The 19,515-nt window shown below is 31.8% G+C and overlaps 1 protein-coding gene across 5 annotated transcripts in view; it reads right to left on the bottom strand.

Moving 5' to 3' along the window:
• The window catches only part of LOC139822657 (TOX high mobility group box family member 4-B), a 209,346-nt gene that overhangs the window by 64,455 nt on the left and 125,376 nt on the right, over positions 1–19,515 (bottom strand). Inside the window, exon 1 of one of the 5 annotated variants that reach the window (XM_071794575.1) lies at positions 10,370–10,866. The exons of 3 other annotated variants lie outside the window; for them this stretch is intronic. In XM_071794575.1, the coding sequence (XP_071650676.1) occupies positions 10,370–10,387 (18 nt within the window). In that variant the 5' untranslated portion in view covers positions 10,388–10,866. Of the gene's footprint in view, positions 1–10,369; positions 10,867–19,515 lie in introns of those variants that run through there. One more of the 5 variants, XM_071794572.1, reaches the window with a different exon arrangement.

Genomic DNA, 19,515 nt, shown 5'->3' with positions numbered 1-19,515 from the left:
GTTGATTTCTATCCGTGTAGATATTTTTGTGTTAAATTTTTAACATACATTGGTGTTAATGTACACTGTTGGAAAATTTTTGTAGTTGTGTTAAAAAAGGTCCTTGTTAAAATTTTTGTGTAAAATAATCAACACATACGTATGTAGATTTAACATATGCTTTCTATGTTAATTAAACTTTACAAATTTAAAATGTAAAATTATTAAAATAATTTAAAAAATATGTTAAAGTAACACAATTTAAACGTATTTATTAAATGTGTTAAAATTTACAGGAAAAGTGTGTTGATTTTACTTTATAACAGAAGTAAGAATAAAAATTTACAGAAGAAGAATGTTGATTTTATCTTACAATCTTAACTTTAACATAAAAATTATGTTAATTGTACACATAATTAACCTCAAATTACGATCAGAATAACATTTCCTTTCTGTTAAAATATTTTAACATAGTATCAATGTTACCATTTAACATATCCATATTATATGTTAAACTGACACAAAAATTTGAGTGGACCGTTTTGGACATGTGATTTATGTTATATTTAACACAAATTTTCCAACAGTGTAACATAGATATGGTCATTGTGTTATTTTGACTTTTCCGCATTATATAAGTTAATATCCAACGTTTCTAAGAGTTAAAATAACACAATTTATATATAAATGTGCAAATTCTTGGTGACATATTTTATATGTTAAAATAATCACCTAAGTATTATAGTGTTATTTTCCTCTCGATAAGAGTTTCCATCTGTTAAATCGATATTTTCTTATGTTATATAGGTATTATAAAGAGATATCGCTGTCTTCTGTTTTTTGCAAGAAAAAGAGAAGGAAGAATAACATTTTATTTTAATGAAATTGAACATTATAAATATGTTAATTTAACATAAACTTTGCTCCCATTTAGCATCCATGTTTTACAATTTTGTGTTAATTTTTCACATATTAAGTACTTGTGTTATTTATTTACGTATTTTCCTTCTGTTAAATTAACATAAAAATTAGAGTAGATAAACTCTTTGGGGCATATAAAATGTATTAAATTTAACACAAAATTTTTTACCGAGTATAGTTGCTCTCAAGATATAGCATAACATAATCTAACAGATAGTTCTTAGAAGAAAAAAATATCATTGTAGCATTATATATAGTTACTGTGTATATTACCTTGCTAAACTATATATAAATATAAACATTTTTTTTGCTCTGGTATAACTATTCTATTATCCTTGTCTCAAGTAAGTAATTTGTTTGTGATTCAATTATATTCATTTTAACTTCCTTCATAAACTTCCTTCATATCATATTTGACTCATTGTTAAAGTCAACTGCAAACATCGCTTTAGCGCGATTCTGAATTAGAAATTTAAAAAAAATATTTTTTACATGATATAACCATGACAATAATGACATTTTTTAAACGTTTGTCGATTTGGACTTTGGATTACAATATGTCTGTTCATAGAACGTATAAAACCAAAGTAAAGACTTTTGCCGTTTAATCGAAAACATCAATTATTGATTAAGCTATTAGAAACTCGATCAGTCTAGATGTTACTGGGATATGATAATTAACAATTGCTATGTTCAATTGGACGGCTCGCGTATGGATATAAGATAAAGATCTGCCTCGTTGCTTGCTTCGCGTATATTTGCTGTGACTTGTGTCTCCTGACATTATTTTATATCTTATAGCTTATTTCTCAATAGAATAAGTAATTCTTGCCAACGGCGGTAATGCAAACGACAGTAAAACAGCTTGTGAAAGGTAATCCTATAATTTATTACGTGTTGATATCTTCCTATTTTAGGATTTTTTACATTTTTGTTTATTGGATTACATATTCACTCGAAAAGAAAATAATCCGTTTCTGAATCGTGCGGGATTTTCATCGATTTAATAAAACAAATAATTTTCAACGATTATAATAAGTTGACGACAGCTTAATACTATCAATAACAAACCCTGATTTTAGTATTATGCTCTTATTAAGCTATTAATGCCAGTTAATAATTATGTTACAGTTACGCGGAATGTCTTGTCATTATGAAATCATATAGGTATATGACTCAGGACTGAGAAAATAACTGTCGCAATCGTTATAGTTACACTACATAACATTACTGTGTTGTCTTCTTCAGCGATAAAGAGATAAACAAGATTATTTTATACAATTTAATTATTTAATTTCATAGATCCTTTGAACTAGAAATCATTAAATCGTGTCAGGTTGATTCTAGTAATTTAAATAGAGAAGAAATATTTTTCTTATAGTTAAACATAGAAAAAAATGACAGCTGTTAGGAAAAAGTCAAAGGACATAATATGGTTCAGTTTTATTTGACGTTACTTTTTTCTCACGTGCAATGTATCAGAATATGCGATTAGATTTTTTGCGGCAAATATCTCGAAAAATATAGAAGATACAGGAAAATGTTTGAGACAAAAGTTGTAGGTTATCAAGGGGGACAAATATTATAGTAGTAAAACCAATTTTCAAAATAAATCGATTTTTTAAGGTCACATTAAGGTCATTTTTTAAAATAGAATTGTATGATTTTGTTCATAATATGATTTTTCTAATTATTCTACATGTAAAAGTAGAGTTATCAAAAAATTAATAGCTTACGAAATTTTTCGAGATATTTGTCTGGGACATTTGAATTGGCACACCCCGTATATGTGTGTATTTCTCTCCACACGTAAAAATAATAAGATAGGATAAACAAAAAGTAATTTTTTGCGCAGAATAACTGCGTAGAAAAATATTATTACATAGAATAATATTATAACAATGCGCTTTTAATATAAATTGACAAAATGATAAACACCATCAAATATAAAGAAAAATAGACTATACTTCCCCATTAAATATGTTGTTGCATGTGCAGAAAAAAACAATGTCGAAGAAAGTTAAACTTTATTATAACCTTCAACATATTTTTCTATTCTACTTATATTTTTTTCCATCGATAATCATAAGAGAAACATGCTTTATTCAAATTGCTAAAAAATCTTTAGGACATACGCAATTTCAATGTTATAAAACTTGAAATTTTACGAAAAATTATATGAAGAATTTCAAATTAATCATTAATTTGTAAAAAGAATTTTATCAGTTATAAATAAAAGTGATATCATTCAAACAAAAAAGCTTTTGTAATTCAAAAATATTTTTATGCGATTCTCGTCATATATTGGTCAATATAATAGCAAGAAAGACATGACAAATACTTTACTAAAAATTATCGTTCTAGGCACACATTATCTGACTCAGCTCTAGTATAAAACGAGGTTAATATCCTCTTTACATGCTTTAATATTTCTTATTGCAGTAATAACTTATAAGCGCTGGTTATTTACCACAAACAACTACTCTTTATCGCAGATAAACTATAAATTTAATTCTTATCTATTCAGTGGAATGCACTGTTACGTAGAAAAAGAAACGCTTTTATAGTTCCCATCTCGATTAACTTTTCTTTATCATATTCCTTATCATCAGGATAGAGGTATACATAGTATTACTTGTTCTCATTTAATAACAAGAGACGGAGTCAGTGAGAAAAAGCTTTCTCTGGAAGAAGAAATAATATCAGAAACAAAGGAAATCATTACTTGCAATGACCGATGAATGTTAATAGAGTGAAAGTCAGTATTAATCGTTCCGTATTAATTAATTACTAATTATCATAGTGACAGATAATTATATCAAAAGTTAACATCATGTTTCGTTCGCACGAATGTGTATACGATTGTGTTGCAATAAACCATTCAATAGACATCGCGTGTTTCTGCGATTATAAAAACTTTCTCTTTTTCTATTCCCTTTTCCGATGTCTTGTTGCGTACAAAACGTGCATGATATAGTCAGTTATCGAGCCAATATTAGGTAGCAAGCAGCTAGACACAAACATGATCAATGTGCAGCGTGCGTGCATCCGTGCATTATACAGGGTGTTTCTTAAGTAAGAATAAAAAATTGAAGGGGATATTTCGTGTTTATTTTATTTTAGGTAGAAAAGGTCCTATAAACATATGCCCTAAACTGCTTCGTTTTCAAAATACAGGGTGTCAAAGATGCACGCCTCTGATGGTGGATCTAAAAATGTTTCATTGATACTAGAAAATGGTTCTTAATACCACATGTACGCATACCAAATTTGAATAAAATATCTTTAAACGTTTTCTAGATTTTCAAAATTTTCATATTTTTTTACAACTTTGATACCCTGTATTTTGAAAAAGAAACAGGGTATATGTTTATAGGATATAGAATCTTTTTTCTTTCTAAAATAAGCCATGGAATATATTCTTGAATTTTTTGTAGTTACTTAGAAAACACCCTGTATAAATCAAATCGTGCAAATAATATTTCCTTATCGTCTACATTATATTGACTCTAATAAATTGACGATGTAAAAAATCTAATAAGTTTGAACGATACCCGTGTGTTGCAGCTTGTATAAACAAAACGTTGAAAAATATATTCTATATATTACGTATTATAAAGACATAGCTAATATAAGAAATTACGAGGGGATTTTCTCATAAGTGCAATACGAGAAAATTACTGAAACGTTTGTCAGCAATCGCCGTAGAGATAACGAGCATAAGAAATAACGCGTAACCGAGAGGCATTTTCGAATCATAGTGTGTTCTTATAGCGAGAAACACAATGCATGGGCATTTTACAGCCCGGCAACAGCGAAGCTCTACCTGCGTGTATAACCGTTTTAGATGTAAGGGGTTCCATTGTGGAGGCACTTCTCTCGGCCTGCCTGCTGTTACTCGTTTGTTGGGAAAAGGTATTCTCCGTATTTCTCTTCTTCTCTCTTCTTTCAACTTTCTCAATGAGCTGCGTTTCAAATTTCTCTCTCTCTCTCTCTCTCTCTCTCTCTCTCTCTCTCTCTCTCTCTCTCTGTTTTTTTATATCCTTTTATCTATTTCTATTTTACAATTAAATTAAAAAAAAAAATGGCATTCTAAGCTACAATGATATAATACATACAGCTTTCTCTTTTTATGAAATAATCCACAACAGAAAAAAATGATCAACAGCACTCATATTAACTGTGGATATAAAGTTTCTAAGGTTCTGGGACTTTTGCCACTTATTTTATAATTTTGATCAATTATGTCTTCCTTCTAGATCTAGAAAAACAAATAAAACTTGATTCTGTGCGTAATTAATGCTGCAAAATATAAGAAAACATAGCTGCAAGTGCATATACATATACATAAAACAGAGAGCAGTTATATTTATTTTACCCTTTTATTATATTTAAAAATATGTATAATAGGGATTTCTATATAGGGTTCCACATCTACTAATGCGTAATATCCATAGTTAAGAGTTAAATTCATTTATATATATAAAAACATGTCAAATATGAATGCTTTTTTCTTTTATGGATATTTATCGCTATTGTGATAGGTATCACTTTTCCACCTCCTTTCGAATATAATGAATTTCCGCATCAGAAAATTAAACATTTATCTATAATAAAAGTAACCCGTGATATTTATATCTATGTAATTAAAAAATTAAACATTCAACTTGTAATTGTTGCTAGATAATAAAGTGTACAGCGACGATAATAACAAAATGGAGGTAGTAATTGGTCGGTCAAATGTTGGATGCAGAGCTCGATCTACATCCGCACCTGTCCATTGCTTACCTCGAAATCGTTATACTGCATGCCGCAGGAGGGGAAAAGTGGTTGAGAAGCACTCGTGTTCCAGATGGTGAGATTCAAGACCAGTTTCTAACATGGTAAGCCGTAAGCGATTCGTTTCGAAGTAAATTTTCGTTAACGGAACAGCACTTCATCCTCATATTTTTGAGACCCGTCTCTCATATTTTTTTTTAGAACTCGGTACAACAATTACAAGTCGAATGCCTATCTTCTTAATTATATACCTAATATGTAAAGATAAAGAAAAATATTCCTGGATACAGCGATATATTATTATTGTTCTTTCTTTTTACGAATTCTCTTATTCTTATACGAGAAATATCTCGTAATATTTCTATGCTAAAAAAACAAACAATAAAAAAGAAAGATACAATTTATTCTCTTGAGATTTCAGACTTTTATTCTTTTTAAGCGTAAGCCCAAGTCGCGTGAATTTGATGCCAGCATCAATCGGCAAGGAAATCTACATTTTCTACATACTCGAATACTTGAATTAATCCACTTGACGCATATTGTCGTTACTTTACATTAATTGCACACTATTGTCGTGGGAAATTATAACATACATGATAATTTGTCGTTTAAGAACTTATATAAATAATATTCCAGTAGCTTGCTAGCGATATTATTCGAATAATAATTATAACGTGCTCGATATGTATTGAATAACAGCTTGCGTTACACGACTTCTGAACTCGGAAACGTTTAATAAAGATAACTTTCGGATTATAAACTTACAATTTAAATGCAATAGCAAACAACTGTTCGTAGCAAACGTATAGGTAAAACGTATATATAAGTAAAATAAAAAAAAGAGTCGGCAAAAAAAATTACCAGAATTATGCCCGCGGCTCGTAGATAGCATCTCAATTATGTGCAATTAGAAGCAAAACATATTATAATGAAAATGCATACATTCGTTACATTATTAATCGCGCTGTGTGCGACGTTGGCTAGTTTATCTCATACGACTGTGCATTTTCTAATTAACAAGCATAGCAGGATAAACCTTCGATGACAGACGCGATTGCATTGACAGTTGATGTTACGCAGTCATTATCACTCGTAACGTAATTTCGGAGCAGCAATTTTTTGCTCCTAAAGACGCAATGCATCGTGTATTATCAATTTTGCATTTATATGTATATGATATATACTATCAAAAAGATTGAAATATTATTCTGTGATAGAAAATATAAACAACATTAAATAAACAGTAAATCTAGAAAACAAGTGTTATTACGTAAAAGAATTATAAGCTCTCCAATATCTCTTACAATACCTATATATCACTATTAAAGTGATTACAGTTACTTTTCGTTTTTAACTCCGTCGTTTAACACCGTTTAATCTCCATTGTTGTTCGATAATATTGATATAATGAAATAATTAGATAATTTTTCGAAATATAATATACTTATTGTTAGTATTTATTCATCATCATTATATTGGACGTTCCATTAGAATATATAATATATATATATATATATAATAGAGTATCTGTCGAGTAATGACTATGTGACGCATAATGTTGAGGACAACAGAACTATCTATCCTTTGAAACATCTATCGTGGAATGGATACGCTCTTTCGATGGCATTGAGTCTTTTATGCAACGATAAATACCACGTAATGGAATAACAAACGAGACGCTAAATGACCATGTAAAAAATACGCTATTTAAAAACTGCTATTTTTCATCAAGAGCATTAAAGAGGCATCGGCGATGAATATTTATCAGCCCGAATTTCAGGCGTATACATACAACGTGACAGAAGGTACTAAAAAATTCAAGAATTTAAATAGTCGACAATCGTTTCGGATTCAAATTTGGTTAAGAAAAGAATTTATCGGTGCAACAGCAAAGTTTTTTAATGGTAATATACAGTTAATGGGAAATTCAATCTTGTTTTTAATTAATAATTTCTTAATAATTATTTCAATCACAAACATTAATCTCGTTAATACGCAGGGCGTGTTCCTATAGTGATATATATGTATGTACATATATCTGTCAATGGAATTAGTCGAACGACATAAATGTCATTATGTTACGAATCAATACGATATTTGAGAGTGAGCACATGTATTCCTGGAATATAACCTAATCAATGTTATAGCATATTGTAAAGCTGTGATCAATGTTACTTAATCAGCTAATAAATTTGTTACGAAACAGATTTGGATAACGAATGTGAAAATACATTTGAAAAGATCGAAGAAGAAGATAAAGAAAGAGAAGGTATATACCTACCTACCTACAATATGCAAGGCGAAAGCAGAATCAAAGATCTTGACAGATGCGCTTCGGTGGATCTTTCACTTGTAATTGACCTTAAATCCGTTGGAATTTTGTTTCTCTTTCTTCTTAGTTTTCTCATTTGAGAAAATGATCAAAATCTCATTTGAGATTTGACAGCTTTTTCAAAAGTAAAAACTTTAGGAAAGAAAGAAAGATTTTACAAAAGTTAACTAGCATTATACTAATATGATTAATGATGTTTCAATTACTTCAAAAGCGAGATTTTAAATATAATCGAACAATCGTTAAATTACACCTTTTATTGAATGTACGTTCTTGTCTTATTGAAACGAGGAAACGCATGTATGAATTAATTCTGTCGTCTTTCGAAAATAGCACATTAATGTGAATTATGTAAAACTCACTTCCGCAAATTGTGTTTTGTCTCTGCTCTTTCAAAAGGGAAACAATAATAGAGACGCAACGTTAATGTATTATAGTACAAATATTTATACAAGTATTATTTATCATCTCATTAAAAAATGTTATTTTACACAATATTTCTATAATCGTAAGATATATATATATATATATATATATATATCTTAAAAAAAGATCTCAGAAATAACCAGAAATAACGTTAATGTTCTGTTGAGCACGCAAAACGGATATTCTCATTTTTCAACCGCAAGAGGATAAGACCACAAATTGTCTGAGAATTCAAAATTACTCCTGTTTTGATCTCGTTATAGAATAACGAGGCACTATCATTATCTTTTCGAAGTCTATAAGATTTTCGTCATTTCTAGATGGAACTCAAAATAGTGAACATTATTTAAAACTTTTTCGTTTAAAACTATTATAACATATACGGATTATACAAGAACGAATGGTTTATGCGGTTTGTAAAAATAAAAGTAAATAACGGTTTAGGTAATTTTTATGAAAGTTAATTTTTTCGGCGTATCATATATGTACATGTATATAGATAGATATATATCTCGATATATATGTAATTACTTGGAGCTTGATCGATTTACGCATTACCTGCAATATGAAAATTTATTTTATCGTCCTTTGTATTATACACGCGCGAGTACGTTTTCGTGATGATGAGATAAAATAGCGCATTCGCGCGTTTCGATGCAATTCATTAGAATAATGCGAAACACGCGAGTTTAATTTGCGTCAGCGTTGCACTGTAATTTATACAGCTACAAGGATACTCCGAGCGTGTATTATACATAACGGTAAGACAGCAGAGCCAAGTTATACTAATTAAGCCATTTTCAATTGATGATTTGTTTACCAGCACATAAAGAAGCAAAATAATTTTTTTATCAGATTTTAATTTTACCGTTAGACAGTACATCCTGCACTTGTTTCGTTCGAGATATACCATTTCGGGTATGCTTAGTTCTAATTAACGAAGATAGATAGGTAAATCATTCACGCTCCAGATTCTCGATGATTATTATGCTTTGCTATTAAGAATTAGTGCTCCGCGCAATCTCACGATCAATGATGTAATCGCTATTGGTTACAATCGCTGGAACGACTCGTGGAGCGATTAATTCACTTGTATTCGCCTTGAGCATAAAGCGATTAAATACGCGGCTCTGTTTACACAACAGAAAGATTCGATAAACACATCCAAGTTGAATTTATTTGATAAAGATTTACGATGAGTATATGGGCTCAGACACAATGACAAAAATAAGGAATAAGATAAAGGAATAAAGAATAAGGGAATGTCGCATCTCACTTCAGTACACGTACATTAAAGTGAGATGTAACATGTCTTATTCCTTATTCCTTTATCTTATTCCTTATTTTTCTCATTGTGTCTGAGCCCTAAGGCGATCAATCCAGTGACTCATTGTTGATTATTCTATCAACAATGTTGTTGTGCACAATGTAATATGATCTAGATCTAGAATGCAAATGCGCGGAATTTTTATTTTCCGTGTATCATTAATAAGTAATCATGATTGTGCTTATTTGAAAGAAACGATGGAGAGGGGGGAGGAAGAGAATCGCTCATAAATTTTATAATTTAGCCAATTGAAAATCTCGTCGATATTTATTACCGCGCTGCGGTAAGCGAGAAGAAAACCTTGATCGATAATTGACAGCAAAAATAATGAAAGGAGTAATAATAAAATGGAGAAAAGATATAGAGAGAAAATGTTAATATTACGAAACCTCCCGTGGGTACTCGGGAAATTCCACGCCCTCGCACTTCGCACCGATACTCGAGATGGCGCCACGTACAGTAACGAGCCACTCGCTACGAAAAACGTTCGTGTAATTTGACATGCGGTAATTTCTTACGCCCTGACGTTGTTTGTGCCATACTGAGATTGTATAACGCTAATCATATCAACTATATAGAATAAACGTTACCATTTGGTCACTTACCGGCGCGAAATCCAGCATATAGTATGTGAAGCGCGCGGCTCTGTACGTGCGCGCTGGCTAATGAAACGATCGAGTCATGAGGAACACGATTAAAGAGAGACACTTGAAAATTCGTGTATCCGCAATAGGTTAGAATCCCGCTGTTGAGAACACTCGCTTCTCACGAATACACGATCACGATCACTACACTCTGCGGATAAGTACGTATCACTCACCAAGGAACAGACAGCGAAATAGAAAGCGTGAGGTTAGGCAGTGGGAGCACGCGGTTGCGTATGCGACACCTCCGTACACTGTGATACGACGATACGTTTCGTTCGTTATAGCGCGTTTTCGAAAACGATGAATGACAGCGTAACAAGCGACGCACACTCCTCGCGGTGGTCGGCGCGGCAATGTGATTCCGGGTATATTGGTTCGCTCATCGCTGCAATGGGCGACGGTGGTGGGGTACCGCGATAGGGGAGGACGGTACTACTATGCGCGTGTTGGTTGGAGAGTGCGTGGCGCGGCGCGTGATGCGGCGCGGCGCAGCGCGGTGCGGTGCGGTGCGGTGCGGTGCGGTGCGGTGCGGTGCGGAGCGGTGCGGCGCGGTGCGGCGCGGCACGGTGCGGAGTAGAGTGGAGAGGAAAGGGAAAAGAATTCTATAAGCGAGGCTGCGAGAGTGTATGGTAGCTAAGAGGTATCTAGCAGAGGTGGCTGATTCGGGGGAAGGGAGTAACATGGGGTAGTTGCAGAGGGGCGCGAGCGCCTCGGAAGGGTGAGGCAGATGGCTGTTTGTAATCTCTTTGAATAGCGCGTTTTCCATCTACAGACTAAATGCTCCATTTATTAACGTTGTGATTTCACGACGTAACGCGGGCCGCGGTAATTGAATGTACGCGGAACGCGGAAAGAGTCGCGACGATGACGTATCTAACGCGAGGAATGAGTTCCATTCCGTTGTTTAGCGATAAAAACCATATCGTAATGAGGGGGCTATATCATAAAGCAGTCTGTTCCAAATTGGAAAAAAAAGTTTTTCGATTCTATGTTTATTATAAGTTTACGCTCCGATAATCAGTGAGTGAAGAGTCGATATAGTCGGAATGTGCCAAGTGCACCAGCGAGATAAATAAAAGAGTGAAAAGGCCTATCCTCTCTATTGGCTTGCAATGTTATGAATTATTGTTAATATTTATCTCGCGCATGGTGTCAGGCTATCCTGCGGCATGCCGTGCCGCGACGTAGTGACGTTCGTGAAAAGTCTTCGGTTTAACTACCTGCTAGTAACGTGATCGTTTACGTCGATTAAGGCAACATGTGTTCGAGGAGTGTGTAAACACAGTCATTGAGTTTCAAAGTACAAGAGCAAACGTGCTTCGATATTACCAACATTGTAAGGCACAGTCCGTTTATCCTGCAGCTTACAAATGCAGAGACTTTATATTTACCGCGAATTTATAAATTTATTTATAAAAAGCTTTTTATTTTAGTCACATAAAACTCAATGGGAATATATATAGTACACATACCGCGAGAGCGTCGATTTATCGCTGACTTGAAGCGTCAGCAGTTTATATGAGTCTTGCAACTGATAGAAATTCGATTATCATATCTTTGGTACTTAAAAGACCAATTGATTTAAACGCGTTATAGTTGATAGATATTCGAGTTTTGCCCGAAGATTAATGAGAAGAAAAATTCGGATTCATAAATCGTAGATTATCGTAAAGACAAGATAGATAAGCTGGATAAATAAAAATTATTCTATATATGCATTAGGCATAGGAAGGGGGAGCTGAGGGCCAGCACCTTCCCAAATCAGTGCGTAGCCTCCCACCCAAAAAGCGAGAAATAATAAATAACAGTTTAGCATACTAAGAAATAAATAAAAATTTTAAAACACCAAATTCTCTCTGCAAGAGCAAAGAAAAAAGAATTAAATTTTGTGGAATAGTTCAATGCAACGAATTTCTCATCATATTTGATTTCCATAGGTGGATGTAGATTTACTTCTGAACTGTAACTCCAGAAACATCTGCAATGTAGAACAAAGGCGATAATACTCGAAAGTAGTATGACAGATGATTCACAGCTATTTAGCCAATTACAATCGAGAGGTTTCTGTTTGTTTAAAGAGATCTTAGTTAAAAAAGTACTGAGCCGTTTTGCGATAAAGGATTGCTGCTTAACACTTTCATGATCTGTTGTTTATTACATACCCAGTTTGTTTCTTTTAAAATAAGTGCAAATGTTTTGTCATTAATATATTTGTTCTAATATGGTTCAATTATTTTTAATCCAAAAGATTTAATCGGGGGGGGGGGGAGTATGTGAAAGAACTTGGCCAATCTGGGGAGAGGCCATGCCCCTCCCCATCCCCCAGAAAGTCTAGTTATGCCCATGCGTATATACAAATAGATATGCTTTATAAAAAGACGTTTTAATACTAAATAAAAATAAAAAATTAAGATAAAAGAAAAGAAATACAAAAATTAGAAAAGCAGACTAAAACATTATAAATAAGATGATGCACGTGCGTTTTGTATAAAAATCAATCAACTTTAGTAGACGGTCATTTACTACTGGCAATACAACGGAAATGTAATCTCTCGTATATAAATAATTACAAAAGAAAGATATTGACAATGAACTAAAATAAAAAAGGCAGTTAAGGTGGTATTAATATATGTATATAAATACAAAGTCAGAAAATCTCCAGTGATGGAAAGAATGAAAGGCGAAAGAAAATATCTTCTCGTCGCAATCATGACAGAGAGATGTTTTATGAGATCTTCAAACGATAACATTAAATAAGGCCTGTTTATTTATTGCTCCGGATTCGAGTTTGTTTTAGAAATACCCGACACATCGTGTGAATAATACCTGCATCTGTTGGCCTAGATAACGAGCTCTGACAGTGTTGGTGGAAGGGGAGGGAGAAGAAAGAGGGAATGGAGGCGAATGGATCTGGAGGGAACGGAAAGGGAGAAAGAAATAGGGAGAGGGAAGAGAGAAGAAGACTGAGGAAAGGAGGGGGAGGGGAGAGAGAGAGAGAGAGAGAGATTTGTCATGTTTCATTATAAATACCATCGCAACCAAGAAGCCAGTTGAGCAAGTTTTATCTTCCACAATATGCTTTTAGGCGAACCAGCCTTTCCTGTCATCAATCACTTACTTTTTTCAGAGAATCGACTTTGGACGTTATTACCTTTTGACTTTTTTTTTTACAGAGAGTAACACTTATTATTATATCGTTTAACATGTTGAAATGTATCGAACACGTGTGGATACAAGAATACGCGTGAAGAAAGATTTCATTGAGAGAAAAGTATTTGGTATTTGCGACTATAATATAATTGCATAGAAAAATAATTATGGTTGAGGTTTTTATTTCTATAGTTATTATTGCTATAATATTAATAAAAATAATCTTACATGTATAGATTTTTCGATTATGATCATTTTCATCATATTTATAGTACGACTTACTATACATAAATCACAGGTTATAGTGTATAAAACCATGTTATGATTGAATGAATGCATGTTGAAGCTCCGTTATACAACAGTAATGTAGTATGAGTCAGTTATAATTTGTATGTTAAAATAACTATAAAAATGTAGTTGGAACCGAAAATAACTAAAAATTATAGTAAAATTGTAACTGCAACTATTTTTTTCTCCCAGTTTTGTTTAAATTAATTGTTCAGTACACGCTATTCTTAAAAGTGCATTTATTTGCATTGGTATCTATGTATCCAAGATGCATTTATTTTTATTCGTTTATTATATCGTTTTTTGTTATATAAGAAAGTTATAGGTAAGATCATACTCTTATCAGAATACAAACTTTGCATCGTAACTATCACAAATATAAAGCACGAGAAATTCATCTTGTGGTTAACAAACTATAATTAGTTACTTTTTTTAAATCAGTTTCGTTATAGGTACGTATGATGTGTTATATTTTGTAAGCTGTACTGATATATATAAATATTTTAACGATAATTTAAGTTTCTTTTTAAGTACGAATGTATGTTTGTGGATGCATGTATTTATTGTTATCATGACAGTCAGAATGACGACCATTAATGAACGATTATATTTATAAACTTTTTGATAATGTCCTAAAGCCAATTCAAGGATAGCTTATCGTTTAGACTGTATATGGAGTACACTCGAAATACTTGTTTGAACGCAAGCTATATTGTTATAGATATTATAACTGCAATTAATACATTAAATACTGTAAGAAAATTGAACTAATAATGAGGATGCAGACTGAAATAAAAGAGGATTGTTAATCGAATTTATAAAGTGTTTGTGTTTTTATGTCTGTAAATTGTTATTTGGCATTTCCATTGTATTGATTTAATTTTATAAAAAATAACTAATGCGAGATCGCGAAGCGTAAAGAACAAGTAGAGAAGGCTGCTTACATAATGCAAATAATCCGCGATAGCTTGTGTATTCTAACAGACAAGAAAGTTGATTTTCAAAGATAAAGTAAGATCCGCTTTACGTTTTCGACCGTTCTGGTAGATTAATTAACGATACATTGTTACTAAGTTCCACAATAATTGATTTGCATTATAAAATAAATTTTATTTCCAACATAATCGATGGTAACGATATATAAACCGTATTTTTTGTATTTTTGTATTAAGGAATTTTTTTATAAAATTTATTCTATTTTTATCATTTATTCGTAATTGGAAATAATTTATATCGATTATAATTTCTAAAAGTAATCGAGAAAATAAAATTGTACAAAGATCTTATATCACAAAATAAATAACGATGGTTGATTAAGCTGAATAAATCAAAAGAAATGGCAGCTTAAACGATCGAGGTTACGAAAAAGCAAACTATTTATCTCATGTTGGTTGAATACGATGTAATAGTGTTGTAGAATTAACGGTTTGACGATGCAATTACTTCTTGATTAAATCGCACCTTTCTCTCGATTACTTCGCAGTTTCTTGAGCAGAAAACATGTTCTAACTTTCGCATTATTTCGTCGATAATGAATAAAATTATAATGATATTGGTAGATATAATTTTTTTTTAACAGATCTGAGATATCGATCGTACGGCATTTTTGAGAGGAATTTGATAAAAAATCTTATAAAATTATACCAATAAACGAGTAAATTAATAAAAATATTGAAATTTTTTTGCTTTTTTAATCAGTCATGCGGTTGGCATCAAAATTCAAATTTTTGATAAATGTTTTATGTTTTTGTGACAATGTATTATAAATATATTCCGGTTTTATATGATGACTGCATGTGCACATAGAGAGAAAATCCAAGAAATCAAACGACAGATGGTCGTTAGAGAAAGTAGATGAATGGAAAGTGAACTCTCTTTTATGGTTATAACAATGCCATTACATATATTAATGCATATATATAATATTTTTTTGAAACATGTATTTGACTATTAAAATATTCAGATCACCATATAATTCTTATATTATTTATTATACGTGCAAGATTTTCTATATATAATGACAAGATATTCAATGGTTTTAAAATATCGATGAATAAAAAGGCTGCAAAAATAATACATGACCGTTCAGTTTTATTTTACAAGAGTAAGTAATGGTTAAAAAATATATAATGAGATATAATAATACCATTGAAGTCCGAAATAAATTTTTAAATAAACACTAATTCCCTGTCTTATTTGTTCAAACATGTAGATGTACGTACATGTATGTACGTATAATATGTTCTCGCTTGTCAGAAAGAGCGAAAGAAAGGTCGTGCAAATAAAGCGAAAGTGAAACGGAATGAAAGATAGAAAACAACAAAGAGAAAAGGAGAAGAAAAGAGGAGAGGAAGGAAATATGCAGATAAGAAAAAAGAAAGAACAGAGGATGTAAGGAAAAAGAGAAAAAGGCAAAAAGAGACTTACAGAAAAGAAAGCTAAAGAAAAGAAATCGAAAAGATGAAAAATAATAAAAAAGGCATAAAAAATAAAAAAGGAGAAGAAAAGAGGAGAGAAAGGAAATATAGAGATAAGAAAAAGGAAAGTACAAAAGATGTAAGGAAAAAGAGGCTTATAAAGAAGAAAAAAGAGAAGAAAGATAAAGTGAAGGAATGAAGAAAAGAAAATGAAAAAGACGGAAAAGAATAAAAAAGGCGTAAAACAATAAGGAATAGAGAGAAAGAAATAGAAATGGAAAGACAGGAGAGAAAAGAAAGAAAAAATCAAAGAGAAGAAAAGAAAGACCGACAAAAGTGGAGAGAAACAGAACGAGGAAGAACGATAAGAAGAGAATGAGGAGAAAGGGAAGTGAGAGAGAGAGGGGGGAGGAAGGATGAGGAAAGAAAGAAGAGAAGGAAAAATTAATATATTAAGAGAATAAAACAAAATACGTTATGTCATGTCATATAACGCATCGGCAATAGTTTCATGCATTTGCTACAACATGTCACTTTTATTAGTAAGACTTTAAATAAGAAATATGTGAGTAATAAATTTTACGGTTTTTCGTGGAAATATCTCAAGATAAGTTATTGCCATATAGGTACAGGTATATTTACATTATAGCATATTAATACACTTATTAACATTACAGGTTTATTTCTGCCATCACCGATTACATTTCTTTGGACATTAAATTTAAGTCTGGGAACTCTATTTTTGCGCTTTTCCAACGACGAAAATTGTTACATTTTATTGACTTTTGACTGATAATGAGTTTTATTTGTAACTTACACTATACCGTTTTATTTCTTGATTATTAGACTTAATTAAGTTCGACCATCAACCATAACTATTGATCCAACTGATTTAACGTAATGCGTTTGATTGTAGCTCTGTTTTATGTATTTAACCACATTATTATGAGATTACTAGCCAATATCGATCGGTTTATTTATTTTTTGACATCTACTCATTTTTTTTATTCATTTAATGACATGTACTTTGATCAGATTTGTTCTTTTTGTGTTTCAAAGAAGACTAATGTAAGTAAGTAAAAACGTTAATTTGTACCTATATTACTTGTAATAAATTGATTTTTTGTTTAAATTAATATCTTTTATTTAGCTCGAAAATTGACCATTTGATTATCTTATGTGTGTGTCAGTATCTTATTGTTTTTATTGAGCGGAAAATTTTCCTTTTATTATTAACATTTAATACGTATATGTATATGGTATCTCAGGTTTTTCCGTACAAATTTTAGCAATATGTTCTATGAGCAGAAATAAGACAAAAATGTTACATAAACATAGGTCCCAAAATGCTATATTAGAAAGTCATAGTAAAAGTTAAAATTTTGTGTTGAAGAAATAATAACGGTCTTGCCATGGATAAATGACACGCCGCATACATAGAGTGATTTAATATCGTCGTTCGATAATATTAAATCTTATCTGCTTCTTCTAGTCGTATACTTACTATTTGAAATGATTGAAGGTGATCATAAAAACTTGTATGAATATTAGTAACAAATAGTACCTTGTAGAACATTATCTCAAAATGCTGAGTTTTCACAAACGAAGAGTACATGGATATTTATTTTGTGCACGATTTGTGTGTAGAAAATAATGCAAAAACTTATGTTAGAGAATATCAACGAAATTTCTCTAATAGAAGAGTGCCGCATCACACAGTTTTTACCAATATTCATTTGTTATTACGCTTGATGAATTTAAGGTAGTTGTCTTGCGAATCGCAATTAACAAGAAAAATTTGAAAATTCCCTACGTTAATAAATGGAGTTTCTATCCGTTTGTACAATTTAAAAGTAATTAACTGTCCCGAACGCGAGATAATCGCTATCAAAAATTACACTTTTTCTGTGCATTGCGTGCACAAAGTAGGTATTATACGAAAATCTCGACATATAATCTCGACTCGACAATTCAAGTGTCAAATTTTAGGCTCTTAATCATGCGCTTGTAATATGTTTTTGTAAAATATTTTAATATGTTACAAACATCACATATATACGTGTTACAAATGTATAGTAAACACGACACGAATGTAATTCGGATAACAAAGTTTCAAACTCTTATTTTATTTATACACAACAGTTATCAAAAGATGATGTATATACATTAACATAAATTGACACGAATTATTTGATGAAAAATATTATTACATACATCATTAATGTGTTTACTAACTAATAAACTATAAAAATAAGAGCAGCAAAGAAAATCGTCTTAATGTGACGAGGGCGGTGGGAATAAGTCTTCTTCTTTTTATATAATGAATAAAATGACTTATTATTATATAAGGTATATGAAATTTCTATTAAATCTGAATTTCTATAGTAAGTATAGAGGACCGTCGTATCTTATCGAAACATGATAGGGTGCAGATGGTTTCTTTGCTCAGACTAATAAATAAATTGTTTTCATTTAATACAATGTAATACAAGAAAGAAGTCCGGATTACTATATTTCTTGTAAAATTGAAATAAATCACTAATTTAAAAACTTACGCACCAACAATCATGTTGTACTCACATCCGTTCGTTAAAAAGGACTATCGCGTGTTCAGATAAAACTTTACCCTCAAAACAAACTCGAATGGGTCTTTCCTGTCCTACCGATTTTGATTAGATACTAAAGATTTCACAAAAACCTGCACAAGTTTGTAGGTGGCTCCTTTGTGAGAAAAAAGTTAGTTATGGTGTTTGAAACGCGATGAGATATTGAGGAAAGAAGGGTGGATGTTGCCATCTATGACATTTCATAGAAAGTACTAGCGATTTTGTAAACTCACTTCCGTTGGCGAATCTAGTTCCCTAGAAAATTTGTATAGCGTAAAGCGCTAGAGGCGCGACGTATCGATATTCAATTCATGTGATTGCCGCGTGAAGAAAAAAGCGCGCGTGCATGTACAAGCTTGCGGCTCGGGCAACCGGCGTTATTCGTTTCTTGTTTGTCAATCAGTGAAGACATGTTTCTGGCCTTTTGCCGTGTAATCTGAATTCGTTATTATATTGAATGCGAGTCATTCTAAACGCCGAGTTATGATACTTTATGTAATCAAATGTGAAGTACGAGAGGATCTGAGGGACTGTAATTGGCACACGGCAGGATCAGGGCTCGATATCATTCTCAGACGTATGAGAGATCAACGCCATTACTCCGTTTCTTGATGATGACGGCATAAGATCGACGCCATTACTC

Source organism: Temnothorax longispinosus, chromosome 12, assembly GCF_030848805.1.
Source record: "Temnothorax longispinosus isolate EJ_2023e chromosome 12, Tlon_JGU_v1, whole genome shotgun sequence".
Lineage (NCBI taxonomy): Eukaryota > Metazoa > Arthropoda > Insecta > Hymenoptera > Formicidae > Temnothorax > Temnothorax longispinosus.
This window is presented reverse-complemented; position numbering and strand designations above follow the sequence as displayed.